We start from the raw sequence: 15,038 nt of genomic DNA, 5'->3' as shown, positions 1-15,038 counted from the left end.
TTTTGAACAATAAACGACGATTTTTTATTTAATTAATTTAATTATTTTGAAAAAATTGTTTAAATTGCTTGCTTTTAGTCAAAAATTTATTTTAATATCTAATCATTTTTTGCTTAATAACCAACAAAGTGACTGTTAAATTGCTTTCTTTCATTTTTGTTAAATGTAGTCCATAATAATAACGTAATGTGAGAGAAAAAAATTATTTAAATTTGGAGAAAACCCACTCAATTTTTTTCGTATTTAAATAGCTTCTTAGTAAATGAGAATGCACCAACTAGTTTGTTGAATTTCTTGAGTTTCTATGTCTAATTGCATAAAAGAACCAAATCAAAAAACCAAAAAAAAATATGATTTTTTATTTAATTGTGTTAAAATAAGTTGATTTCCAACACTTCTTCGTTTAAAGAGAAGCCAATTTGCTGGAATTGCTTGATTTTTGTCGAAAACTTATTGTACAATGTACACAATTATTTCTTGCTTCAAGATGAACCAAAAAATTAAGTCCAAAAAAATTTAAAATTAAGTGTTACTTTCAAAAGTCCGCCCAAAAGCTTTCTGTAACGGAGTCGAGCATAAAATCTTGTATGTAATCTTTATCCGACTCGCTTTATGAAACAGCTCGTTTTATCTTTGTTTATTATGTATTAAGCAAAATTATCCTTTACATAATGAAATAAAAAACATGAGAGCAAAAAAAGAAACAAACAATAATGCACAAGTGAATTGAATTGAATAAAAAAAAATATTTAGTGCTAAAGTGTCGTAATTATGTTTTTTTTATTCACATGTGCTTTATTGTTTGTTTCTTTTTTTGTTCTTATGTTTTTTTAATTTCATTATGTAAAGGGTAATTTCGCTTACCAATTTTTCAAACAACACTTAATCCGACGCACAACAAATGCAATTAATTCTCTTGCGTTACAGAAAAAAACTTAACTGAATTGATAATTTCAGAATTTTTTATTAGAAAATGAAAATTTTCTAGAAGTTTAAATATATCATCATATTTGATCGATTTTTTTTTAGTTTTTAGTTGAATACCCTTTTTTTTTCAGGCTCGGCATCGCCACAGGCCGTCCGCAAACTCCTCGCGCTCTCCGAACCCAACAAGACGCGTCCTCACCAGCCGAGGCAATTGCCGAGCCATGGCGTGACACCATCGCAGGCCAGTCCGGCAGTGAGGAGGGCGCCTAGTGCAACCGGTAACGTCTCGTTTCTTGTTTTACGTCATTCGTCGGCTTCGTTCATTTTGATTTATTATATCATTTTTTGATCTGTTGTTCTATCATAATGCGCTTTTGTTCGGATTGCAGGTAGTTATTCGAGTTACGGATCACACAGTTCTAGTAGTTCGGGTGCGGGCGGCCGCGCCATGCATGAAAGATCGCATTCGGACACCCCCACACCTTTGCCTTCCGTTGCTCTATCGGCTGAAAGCAGTAGTGTCACGTCGCTCAGTAACTTGCCCCTAAGAAAAACTGTTACTTCCGGTGCGTATATATCCGCTTCGAACGAGTTTTTGGTTATTCTGTAACAATTATTTTGTTGCGGAATAACTTGTAGAAAAAATAGAGTATGCAAACTTATGAATAAAACAGATATCGCGTTAAAAGTAATAAAGCGGAATATTTTTTCGGGGCGCCACAATTTTTGTATTTAGATTTGGTAACAGAATATTTTTCTTTCAATTGTTAGCCTGATTGCGCATTTTAAAACATAATTGAGTCATTGAAATTATAAAAAAAACTATCTTGGTTGCAATTTAAAATTTTACCGAGCGAAATAATTTTTTTGAAAAAAACCGATAACTTTTATTTAAAAAAGTACGAACTATTTTATTCATCAGCGTCAAAATGACAAGGATATGTCAAAGCTATCGTTGCGCAACACTAGATGGCGAGTAAATAATCAAGACACTTATTTCAATAAATAAATTTTGATTTTTTTTATAAATATGTCTGAAGTTTGATATTTTTTTACCTCACTTTATGTATAATTGAACGTTTAATTTTTTTTGTTTTTTTGTATTTTTTTTACGAAAAAAAAAACAAAAAAATCATTCCTCAGTAATTTCAAACGCCTGGTGTCTCTTGAAGCAAACAGCGTCAAAATGGCAAGGATATGTCAAAGCTATAATTGCGCAACACTAGATGGCGATGTTCCAGCTAGAGTAAATAATCAAGACACTTATATCAATGAATAAATTTTGATTTTTTTTATAAATGTGTCTGAAGTTTGATATTTTTTTACCTCACTTTAAATTTTGCACTTATGTATAATTGGACGTTTAATTTTTTTTCTGTTTTTTGTGTTGTTTTTTACGAGAAAAAAAAATCTAAAAAATCTTTCCTCAATAATTTCAAACGCCTGGTGTCTCTTGAAACAAACAATACTACATTCTGATCACATAAACTGGGGTATTTTTTTATGATAGTAGGTATCATATCTTCAGAGTAAAATATAGACGTCATGATAATGTGGACATTTAAATTTTTACTATAAGAGAACACAACAGTGGTGAATTTAGAAATATTGGTTTAAAAAAAAACAGTTATTTACGTAGAGAAGCGCATTCAAATATCTTGTTCTGAATACTAAAAATACTAAATAAGTATACAAGGGTCTGCTAAAAGTATTTATTGATGTATCTCAGAAACTAATAATCAGAATCACACATAAATCAGCTACTAATTAATAATAATAATAACAAATGATAATTTATTTCGTCCCAAAAATACAATTGAATTGTATAGGACAAGTCACAAGAGAAAAGAAAAGAATAATAAATATCACAAACATGACACAAATTCATTGACAGTATAAGCACAATGGTTATGAAGAAGTTCTACAACCATTTTTTTAAATACTCCAGAACTTTATTTTTTATTTTTATTTTCTTTTATGAGTACTTTTATCTATTTTAGATTTTTCTTTTTTCTACAGTTTTTTATAGTATACAGGGTTATTAAAAATTCAGCCTTTTTTTATTGACTCCTATTTTTTTTTCATAATTTGGAAGTAAATGCGATTTTTTTGGTACAAACATGTGTAATTTGTTCTACTTTACGACAAAATATTGTTCAAAAAAAGCAAATTTGAAAAAAAAATTAAAATAAAAAAGTTATTAAAATTTTGCTGTATGGTATTAAAAATTCTTAGGTTATAGAGCAGCAAACGAAAGAACATATTGCTAATTTTTAAATAAACTTGCATCATTATTTATCTGTTAAACTAACTAAATACTAACTAAAATAATTATCATTTATTTTATTATTTAACTTTTTTTATAATTCAACTTGATTAATTTTTAGTAAAAATAAGACGATACACATTTTTGTACAAAGAAACTATTATCTTCCAAGTGACAAAAAAAAATTGGGTTTCAATTTAAAATAAGATAGTTGAATATGTTCTAAAATATGTTATGACATTGAGAAAAAAAATTACAAGCATCGACTTATACTGCATTCAAATTTTTGAAATCGGCTGTTTTTGAAATACAGTCTGTATCATTTAATAAAAAATATTGACATTAAAAAAATAAAATTTGAAAATTAGAAAAGAAAAACATTATGATTTCTATTGTCTACTATTGTAAACAAACGATGCTTAAATGATCTTTCGAGCAAAAACTTCTCAAAGAAATTTAAATAATTAATCATTTTTTCGCTGACTGGGTGATTATTATAGTTTTTGTATAATATTTGTAATAAAAATATACTTGGAGCAGACTCACCCTGTATATAACGACGAGCGTATTGTGTCTTTTATAAACTGTGTATTACATTGTTATAGTAACTCTTTTTTCGAACGAATTCTTCGACTATATCTACTTAAAAAAATAACTTGTCAATGTATTGTCAGCGTATTGGGCAAATGGGTATTTATTTTTTTAATTTTATCTAATTAGTTAAGTTTAATGTTAATTTTTTACAACTAAACGTCTTAAATTTAAATGCAATAAAACTTAAAATTTCATTTACGCTTTAAATTATCTTTTAGGTAGCATGAGAACTTTCTACAATTTTTTTACTGCAATTATCGAAGCTGCAATAATAATAAACACACATTAAGATTAAAATCAAATCTTAACCGAATTTTTGCTGTTTGCCTGTCACTGATAATGCATTGGCTTGTGTTTTGAAAAACAGATAATTATACCGGGTTATTCTGTTGACGGCACATTTTTACTGTATCTCGAAAACTAGTCATTCTATTAAATACTTGATTTTTTTCCTTTTGTTTGTGAATTTTTGCCGAATTTTTTACATTTTCTTGTGATTCAAATTAATTAATTAGCAATATGAAATAGCAGAAAAAAATATAGATACATAATTTTTTTCAGCGATTCAATTTTAATTAATTAATTTTGCTTAAAAAGACAATAACTACAATCATAGAGAAGAAAATTAAGTTTTTAATAGTTTGTGAGAAAGATACAGTAAAAAATATACTTTTAACTGACTAACCCTGTACAATATTTTACCCTACCGCGATTTGTATGCGTGTTAACTGTTCGCATTGTTGGTTTCTGTTTTATTCATCAGTGTTATTAGGCAATATGTGGAACCCTTTGTAAATAAGTGTAAATAAAAACTGTACTGGTAGTGCACGCACGCAGCCGTTCCAGCACCGAATTGCACTCTCTTTTATTAATTAAACGAACCTCTTCTCACATCACCACCACCACCTTGCATCTTGTACCTCTTTACTCGAGCACGTTCATGAATGTGGGCATGTTTACACAGGTTCTGTTACTTCTTCCGACTCTGGTCACAGCACCATGAGTCACTGTACAACAAGCTCTGGTGAGGGCACCATCGGACTTTCGCACCCTTACCAAGCTAGGTGTCCGAGTCCGCCACGACATCCTCCTCCGCCTTTGGCAGGTATGTGCATTGCAAACTTCCACCTTTCTCAATTCGTGGATTATGTGTGTGAGATGCATGGTAATCCATTCACGAGGTTTTTGGCTAAAGCTTATTGGGTGGGGAAATTTTACTGTTTACACGGTGTTTACGTAAAAACGGAAAAAAATTATATACTTTAGTCGAATTTTGGTCAAAAATGACGATATTTTTGAGAGTTTTTGTAGTTTTTCATCAAATAGCGTTCTGAAAAATGATATATTCAGGTTGAATTAATGTTACTTTGGCTTTTTTAGTTCAATTCTAGATTTACTCTTACTTATTTTACATTATTTTGTTGAAAAAATAAGTATTTAGGTCAAAAATGACATAATTTTGCTCTTTTCTCGAACGTTTGAACACATTTTAAAGCAAAAATGCATTTATTTCGCGAGTTTTTTTGCCAAAACTTTCCAAAAAGAGGCCGACTTTGGTTGAAGATGGCTCTATTTTAGTCTTTGTGAGGGTACTTATTTTTTGCATTTATGTAATTATTTCGTGAGGTTTTATAAATTATTTAGCTTCAATTTGACGTTATTTTTTACTTCTTATTATTATTTGCCATATTCCGCTCGAACTGACTGAAAAATTAACAGCAAAAATCGAAAATGACGCTATTTTTGCTTTTCTTCAAGTTTTTTTGCAATTTTTTTTTTATTTTGCGGCATTCTGATAAAAACTGGCTGAAATATTACCTATTTTTTATTTTAAACACATCTCCGATTTAAAAAAAAAACTCATTTTTTGTCGTTAAAACTCATTTATTATCCGATATTTTGCTCTTTTTAAGGGTTTGATGTAGTTTTACATCAAATAAGGCTCTGAGAAATGATATATTTAGGTTGAATTGATGTTACTTTGGCTTTTTTAGTACAATTCTAGACTTATTCCTACTTATTTTACATTATTTTGTTGAAAAAAATAAGTATTTAGGTCAAAAATGACATAATTTTGCTCTTTTCTCGAACGTTTGAACACATTTTAAAGCAAAAATGCATTTATTTCGCGAGTTTTTTTGCCAAAACTTTCCAAAAAGAGGCCGACTTTGGTTGAAGATGGCTCTATTTTAGTCTTTGTGAGGGTACTTATTTTTTGCATTTATGTAATTATTTCGTGAGGTTTTATAAATTATTTAGGTTCAATGTGACGTTATTTTTTACTTCTTATTATTATTTGTGGTATTCCGTTCGAACTGACTGAAAAATTAACAGCAAAAATCGAAAACGACGCTATTTTTGCTTTTCTTCAAGTTTTTTTGCAATTTTTTTTATTTTGCGGCATTCTGATAAAAACTGGCTGAAATATTACCTATTTTTTATTTTAAGCATATCTCTGATTAAAAAAAAAACTCACTTTCTGTCGTTAAAACTCATTTATTATTCGATATTTTGCTCAAACTGACTGAAGAATTATCTTGATTGGAATAAGAGTCGTTGTTTGTGGTCTTTTTAAGGGTTTGATGTAGTTATACATCAAATAAGGCTCTGAGAAATGATATATTCAAGTTGTATTGATGTTACTTTGGCTTTTTTAGTACAATTCTAGACTTATTCTTACTTATTTTACATTATTTTGTTGAAAAAAAAAAGTATTTAGGTCAAAAATGAGATAATTTGGCACTTTTCTCTAACGTTTGAACACATTTTAAAGCAAAAAATGCATTTATTTAGCGACTTTTTTTGCTAAAACTTGTCGAAAAGTAACTTACTTTGGTTGAAGAGGGCTATATTTTAGTCCTTGTGAAGGTATTTATTTTTTGCATTATTTTTTGTCGAAAATGACGTTTTGGTGTAGTTTTTGTGGATCTTTTGCTCTCAGAAATATAATTATTTTGTGAGGTTTTATGCCTTATTTAGGTTTAATTTGACTTTTTTTTACTTCTTACAGCTCTACATTCAGTTATTTCGTGATATTACGCTCAAACTGACTGAAAAATTAACAGCAAAAGTCGAAAATTACGGTACTTTTGCTTTTTTTTCAAGTTTTTTTTGCAATTTTTTTTATATTTTGCGGCAATTTGATGAAAACTGGCTGAAATATTACAATTTTTGTTGCAATTGGCATATTTTAAACTTTTGCAAACACTTAAGCACATCTCTGATTAAAAAAAAAACTTTTTCGTTAAAACTCATTTATTATCCGATATTTTGCTCAAACTGACTGAAGAATTATCTTGATTGGAATAAGAGACGTTGTTTGTGTTTTTTTTAAGAATTTTAGATAGTTTTCTAGATAAAAACTCTGTTGTTTTAACAAGATTTTGCTCAAACGGGATAAAAAATCACATATTTATGTTGAAAATGGCGTTATTTTTTTTATTTCTATCGCTTATTCAATCACGGTTTTGGATATTTTTTATTACAAGTCATTCTTTTTTTGATAAGAACTATATCCTATTTGCAAAATTTTTGACAAACTGGAAAAAACTCTCATAATCAAGTAGGAAGAATGCATTTGCATTTGTCTAATTTGAGCAAAAAAAAAACTGATATATTTTTTGCCACTTTGTTGACAAAATTTTGACAAGCTACGCTAAAAAGCACATCTTATTATGAACGTGTTAACATATTTTTTCTGATACAATCCACATTTTTAATTAAAAAAAAAATTAGAACAAAAATTATCTAGTTTTTATATTTTTCGAGCGTTAAACTCATTTTTGAACACAAATGTCACTCAATTATTTTGTGGTTAACTCAAACTAACCGATAAGTCATGAATGTAGGCCATTTTTGTTCCTTTTTTGATATTCATTTTTTTTTACTTTTATTTGTTTTTTAATTCTTCTAGTGGTTTTTCACGTCTTTTTTTGCAAAATATTAATCTAATTTGAGATATTTTCATAAAACCAAATGAAATTAATTTGTTTTTGGCACATTTGATGTTTTTAAAGCCTTTGCCTGCTCTTAAGCACATTTATGTTCTAATTTAAGAAAACTTTCCTTATTTATTTAACACTCAAGCATTTTGCGACATTTTGTTCAAACTGTCTCAGAAATCATTTACTTATATTCAGGTTACGTTTTATTTTGATTTTTTTAGGCGTTTAGGCACTTTTTGAGTAAAAAACTATTGAAATATTTTGCAAAATGAGGAATGTTATAAACTTTTTTCAAGCGTTTTAAAACGTTTTGAAGTAAAAACTGATCAAAACTCATTTTCTTAGGTCGAAAAGGATGTTATTTTTGCCAAGTGCGCGTGTTCCAGTACAATTTTGAGTTGAAAATTATTTTTTTTTGTTTTGACTTTTTGTTTACTAAAATCTAAAAACAAATTCTCCAGCAATTTAAGAACTCGCATATTCAAGTTGTTTTGACCTTGTTTTGCGTTTAAACACGATTTTGAGCAAAAAATTCGAATGTTTTTGGTTAAAATGTTAGTTTTTAAAAAAACACAATATTAGAACAAAAACTTTTATTTTTTGATTAACACTAAGTAATTGGAAAATTAACAGTCAAAAACCATAAATGAGGTTATTTTTTCAAGTGTTTGAGCAATTTTTGGCGCCACTTTGCTTAATCTGCCTGAATAATATTTTTTTACGTTTACGATTACGCTCTCTATTTTGTCTTTTCCCAAAACTTTTAAGTTTATTTTGCAAGATTTCGCTAAAACTGACAAAAAAATTATCAACATTGACCGTTATTTTTTGTGATTTTGCCCAAACATGGCGAAAAAATTTGATCCTCTTAATACGTTTTTTTAAACGCCCATTTAAGTTAAAAAAATGTTACTTTGTTTGCTAAAGATCCGCTAAAATTTGCAAAAAAAACGGCTAAAAACTACATCTTAGAGGGGTGTATACACGTTTTTTTCTACTAAAAATTCTTTTTATTATTGGAAATTACGTCTTTTTCGAGCGTTTAGACTTGTTTTTTTTTGTCAAAAATTCGTCAATTTCGCCTTTTATAAGCATTTAAACGCGTTCTTCAGTCAAAAATTTACGTTTTTCTTTAATAAAATTTGACTTAATACAAAAATCAAAAACTTTGTGGATGGATTATGTGGTCGTGTGTCCGAATTGTCATTGTCCGATTGTTCATCTTGTGTCATTGGTGGTAGGCTGGTATCCCTATACTGGTGCTATGCCTCCTTGCCCCCACGCTGTGGCCGTTTTGCCCCCTTTACCCCAAGCTTTGCGCAATGGTAAGTCCGTAGCATCGATTTGTGTAGCTTTTGCATTGTACACCGCTTGTGACATGGCACTGCCATATTTTTTGTATAGGGTTGCGTAAAACGGGACTTAGATAGGTTTAGGATAGTTTTTCGTAGCTAATAACTTCACGATTTTGGGTACTAACAACGAACGCACTTTATTAAAAAAATAAATTAAACGTAAGTTTGAAAAAAAAATTAAATGTAATGGTGTTAGGTGCAGGTCGAAGACAACCACCCGCATACAGTGTGGCAGCTCAAATGGCCCGATTGCATCGGCTGGGTCGCGCCCATTCCCATGAGGGGGTCACTCAGGGTTACCTCTACCATAATGATCCTGATACTGATCAGGGTATGTATAGGAAAATATCACATTGATCGTTTGTCATTTTTTTGATCATTGACGGTTTATAGACTTGACTGACTTACTGACTGGCGACTCTGACACGCTCATCATTATGGTGTGACCTGACTTGACCTGACCTGACTTGACGCTTTTACCTCATGCATTGTCATGTTCATACAACATACAGAAAAGTTCAGTTGAGATGCGATAATTGGGCTCTTGACTTGCAATGTTACTCGTTAAAACAACAATTAAAAATATTAATAAGAAACATTTCAAAATATGAACTTGACAGTTGTGGTTATGAAACTAAAAATAATTAAAATGAGGAAAAAACCTAGTTGTTGTCTGATATACCATAAGTAAAGTAAAATTTTTAGACATTTTAGAAATTATTTATACGTTGTGACTGGTTTTACAAGAACTTTCGAATAATTCTGTTTAAAGGCAGATTTTTTTGAGACTAAATTTTTTCAATGTTTATGTTTTTTGTCAGATTTTTGGGTTTATAGTCACAAGAAAGATCACAAGGCTTTTAGTTACAAAATATCTTGGTCTTTTAAGTGAAAATTTTGACAGAAGGAGTCAAAAACAATGTTGAAATTTTGAGTTGGAAGTCAAAAAATCTATTTTTGTAATTACTATAGACAGTTCTGAGTTAGAGATAGAATTTTCAGGATTGTTACTGAAACAAATAAAATAGCAAAAAAATTTTCTAAAATGACCAAAATTACAACACAAATTGTTCAAAATTTTCTTCTATTAGGGACTTTTTTGAGTTTAATTTCAAGCAATATTGTGTTAGAAAAAAATATTGTGAGCTAGCAATAAAGAGTATAAAATTTTCTATTTTTTTAAGTCCGACTTAGAATTTCAGACTAAAAAAGTGACAAGATTTTTGCAAAAAGACCAAATTTATGTCAAAACACCGATTTTAAGCCAAAATTTTGTTTATGGAAATTCTGTATGTAAAATCAAAATTTCAAGGTAAAATTCAACAAAAATTGTTTAATAAAAGAAGAAAATTTTAACAAAATTCTTTACTGGTAAGCCAATTTTTTGGGAATAAGGGCCCATAGTAATGAAGTCAAAAAATCGAAATTTTTTTAGTCTAATTTAAAAAATTACATAAAGATAGTAATAAAAAACAAAGTTACGCTAATATTTTAAGTTTTTGATTTTAAAAAGTCGGTCGTATTGAAGTAGTTTTCTGTTTTACCTTAAATAGAATTATCAGATTTTAAACTGGCGAAACTACGAACAAACAGTTCAAAGTTATGTGAAAATTTCGAATTTTTAGTCAGAATTTTGATTTTTGTATTGAATCCTAGTTAAAAATTGTTAAAATTGCTGTTGGAAGACTACAGTATACTAATAATAAATGCAAAAATGCCAAGAAATTTATAGGACTGAGGAAATTTCAAGGTAAAATACAACAGGCATAAGAAAAAAAAAATAACAAGAAAAACAAATTTCTTTGAAATACTTTAGTTACAAGTAAATGAAAATGAAAAGTGAAGTTTTAATTTCAAAAATTCTTAATCTTAAGTATGATAATTTAATTAAAGAAGTAACAAAAAAAACTAAATTACATAAAATTCAACCAAAATTCCACAATCAAAGTCCAAAATTACGTTAATTTGTATTTAAGTTTTTTATTTTAAAAAAATTAAAATGAAATTATTGAAGCAGTTTTTAAATTATGTTATCTCAATCAATTTTTAAGTCACAATTTCGATTTTAAGGTTGATTTGAATTTCATGCAAAAAAATAAAAAAAAATGTCATTGGAAAACCAAAGTGTAATAAGTAATACAAAAATTATAACAAAAGTGCCATAAAAATTATATAAAATTCCTTATTTTGAAATCAGATTGGTTACAAAAACCAAAATTTCTTTAAAATAAGTCAATTTTATGATGATAAGGAGACGATAAGTCATGCTTTAAGCTCACAAAAATGAGAAGTTTATTAAAAAATTTGCTCGTTTGAATATTTGTTTACATTACGTTATAATCTTTATGCAAAAATATTTTATACAAAAGTCCACACAGATAAAAAATGACAAGATAACGTAAATGTAAAGTGGAACTAATTATTCTGGGAGTTTTGAAACGAATGTTTAAATGAAAAAAATAAAAAAATACTAAAACATGAACAATTAAACACAATGAAAGAATGGTTTAATTGTAAACCATTACCTTTCAGCTCGGTTGTTTTCAAATTTTAAATATTTCTTACTGGTAGAATTTTTTTTATTTAAAAATCTAAAAATTAACAAGACATTCAAATCGCTTAAAAAAGTGTAACTAATAACACACGTAGATTGTCTACAACATCCAACAAATAAATGAAGAATTTTTTTATAATGTTTGTCCAATAAAAAATAAAATAGACAAAAATTAAATAAGACACAATTTTTTCAACTCATTCATTTATATTATTGAGGCCATTACACACTTGAAATTTTTTTCATAGAAAATATAGAATTGATTTTTTCAGCTCATTTCAAATTTCATTTCAAATATAAAAAATATATGAAGAGATTAAATTTTTAATTTTCTGGAGAAATTTTTTTGTGCTTTATTATTATTTTTTTATTGTTATTTCACATTGATTTGACAATCGGTTTAATTTTTAATAATTTTTTTCTTGTTATAACTTGTTTTTAATTTGTTGTTGAGTAACAAATTCAAATGTTAATTCACTTTCGAGCCCCGCAATCGCTTCTCTGAACCTTCCACAATTCTGACTCTTATTTTTGGATGCAGATGATGAAGAAACTCAAGTGTCGGCGGTTTGAAACCTTTCCAGTGATTTTAAATCTATACATTAGGTGTCGCATATCACCCTCAATGTCCTAATACTCATATCTATAAGTGTCGTTCTGTATGTATGTACGTACACGATCTGTGCAAAAACGGAGGTACTGGGACGAAAACGGGTCTCAATTATTTATTATCTTACAATTTTCCCGTCTTCGTCCCCGTCACAAGTACCTGATTATTTTAATGTTTTGACATTGCTACAACTTTAGCTATACCTTGTATATTTGGATAATTATGGTGTTACGTTTCTCTATTGTAATTTAGGTTCGAGACATTTTTATACCGTGTTGTACATACCATACTTTTAGCGTTTAATTAATTGACGAATCATTCCAATTTATATTTTTTCTCTTCTAAGCTAGACTGACACGAATATAATGAACGTAAATACAGTTGCAATTTTAAGTTAGGTTTTGTGATCCGACTAGTCTTCAGTTTTTATTGTGTGGGAGAGAGCGAGGTTGGGACACCCTGTGCACATTATTTTTGTATTTATAAGTGTGTAAAGTGTGAATGGGGGACGGAGATAGACGGAGGGGTGGCTCGGACTCGCTTTTTACCACAGAGATGATATTATTACAAAATGTTGTTAGTAATATGAATGTAATATATTTCTAAGGTCAATGTATATCTGTATATTAGTGTACAAATTAATTTCATTCACAATAAATGTATGTAGATATATGATTTTTTGGTGTTTTATTTTCCCAATTCCTGTGTTTTTTTTTTTGGTTATAAATATCCGAGATTTGAGTAAAATCGTAAACGGAGCTATTTACAGATCGCCAACGCAGCGTTTGTTTTTATTACCCGATTTCATTCACTAGGTGTTTATTAATATCTGGGTTTAAATCAAGACCGAGTTCAAACATAAATCCTAAAATACTCGTCAATAATCTCCGTCTGAAAATAGTATACTATTATAATGCGAGTTTTATAAGACGAAACAAGTGCAATATATGGAATTTTTTCTACAAGGACATTATTGCCAACTTGGTGAATATTTTGCAATTTTAAGAATATTTTAAACATGGTGAATTCTAATATCATGTAAAAAATTTTAAGTAAATGTTTGTTTAAATATTTTGTTGAAAATTATAAGGATAGTGTGGGGGAAAATGCATTTAAAAAAATTCTAACTATAATAGAGATTTGTCGAAAAAGGAGAAAAAATCTAAAAGAGAATTCCAAAAAAGAAATCTAGAAAAATGTTTTTAAACAAATATAAATAATAATAATGTATAAAAGTTTTAAACGAAACTGTAGAATCTACAATCTATAAGAGAATTAGGATCTATTAGTAAATGTGGGAAAAGTCTTTATAAGCATTTCGAGCAAGGTTTAGGAAAAAATATTGTAAAGATGCCTCTGGAGAAGAATTTATAAAAAAATCTAAAGATCCAGAATCTAAAATTATCCCAAAAAAAGTCCAGATTTCAGTTCTAGTATGAATAAAAAAAATCTGGGAAAAGTAACAGAAACAATGCGAAAGAATCATCTAGAAAAAAAAAAATAGAAGTTTAAAACGGGAGAGAAATTTATAAAAAAATCTGTAAAGATGACTTTATTAAATAATCCACAGAAGAGCCCAGATTTTAAAGCTAGAATCTCTTTAGAAAAGAAACAGAAAATTTTTTAATGAAAAATTTAGAGAAAAGTACAGAAACATTGTAAAGGAATAATCCAAAAAAATTCTAAACAAAACTACCGAAGAATTTTTGAAATACGCAAAGTGGAATCTAAGTGGAATTTGGAGAATGCGTAAGAGTGTTTATATAAAAAAAAAAAATAGCTTTAAGAAAGAATCAGAAGGGACTCTTAAAGAAAAAATTTAGAGAAAAGTGCAGAAAAAATGTGAAGGAATAATAATAATAATCTAGAACAATTCTAAATGAAACTATCGAAACATTTTGAAAAAATATACAAAGTGGAATCTGAATGAGAATTTAGAGAATGTAGAAGTGTTTCTAAAAAATTTTAGAAGACTAGAAAAAATCAGAGAAGAATCTTAAAAACAATAGAGAAAACTATGTGAAGGAATAATCTAGAAAATTTCTAAACAAAACTATCTACGAAGTTTGAAACTATGGAGAATGTGATCTAAAAGAGAATTTGTTGAATGTTGAAGTGTTATTAAAAAAATTTAGAAGTCTATAAACCTGGAGAGAAATTAATAAAATAATTTAAAGAGATGAGTTTATAAAATAGTCCACAAAAGAAAATAATCTTAAAGAATAATCTAGCAAAGTTCTAAACGAAACTATTGAAGAATTTTAAAAATACATGGAATCTAAAAGAGAATTTGGAGATTGTAGAAGTGTTTCTAAAAAATTTTAGAAGTCTAGAAACAATCAGAGAAGAATCTTTAAAAAAATTAGAGAAAAGTACAGAAACTATGTGAAGGAATAATCTAGAAAATTTCTAAACAAAACTATCTAAGAAATTTGAAACTATGGAGAATGTGATCTAAAAGAGAATTTGTTGAATGTTGAAGTGTTATTAAAAAAAATTAGAAATCTATAAACCAGGACAGAAATTAATAAAAGAATCTAAAGAGATGAGTTTGTAAAATAATTCCTAAAAGAAAAAAGATTTTAGAAAAAAATCATCATAATCTTAACGAATAATTTGAAAACAATGTGAAGGAATAATCTAGCAAAATTCTAAACGAAGCTATTGAAGAATCTTGAAAATACACAGAGTAGAATCTAAAAAAGAATTTGGAGAATGTAGATGTGTTTACAAAAAAAAACAGAAGTCTAGAAACCTGAAGAGAAATTTATAAAAAAATCTACATAAA

At 28.2% G+C, this 15,038-nt stretch overlaps 1 protein-coding gene across 11 annotated transcripts in view; it reads left to right on the top strand.

The window, feature by feature from the left end:
* Positions 1-12,925, top strand: part of PDZ-GEF (PDZ domain-containing guanine nucleotide exchange factor) — a 96,798-nt gene extending 83,873 nt beyond the window's left edge. For 3 of the 11 annotated variants that reach the window (XM_064359973.1, XM_064359971.1, XM_064359981.1), the window contains 6 exons: positions 1,059-1,205; positions 1,317-1,493; positions 4,752-4,892; positions 8,973-9,056; positions 9,283-9,417; positions 12,182-12,925. In XM_064359973.1, the coding sequence (XP_064216043.1) occupies positions 1,059-1,205; positions 1,317-1,493; positions 4,752-4,892; positions 8,973-9,056; positions 9,283-9,417; positions 12,182-12,213 (716 nt within the window). In that variant the 3' untranslated portion in view covers positions 12,214-12,925. The remainder of the gene's footprint in view (positions 1-1,058; positions 1,206-1,316; positions 1,494-4,751; positions 4,893-8,972; positions 9,057-9,282; positions 9,418-12,181) is intronic. The other 8 variants (XM_064359972.1, XM_064359976.1, XM_064359975.1 and 5 more) reach the window with 8 other exon arrangements.
* The last annotated feature ends 2,113 nt before the right edge of the window (positions 12,926-15,038 follow it).

Source organism: Tribolium castaneum, chromosome 1 (genome assembly GCF_031307605.1).
Source record: "Tribolium castaneum strain GA2 chromosome 1, icTriCast1.1, whole genome shotgun sequence".
NCBI classification, from domain to species: Eukaryota; Metazoa; Arthropoda; class Insecta; order Coleoptera; family Tenebrionidae; genus Tribolium; species Tribolium castaneum.
Note: the sequence above shows the minus strand (reverse complement) of the source record. Positions and strands in the feature narration are given on the sequence as shown.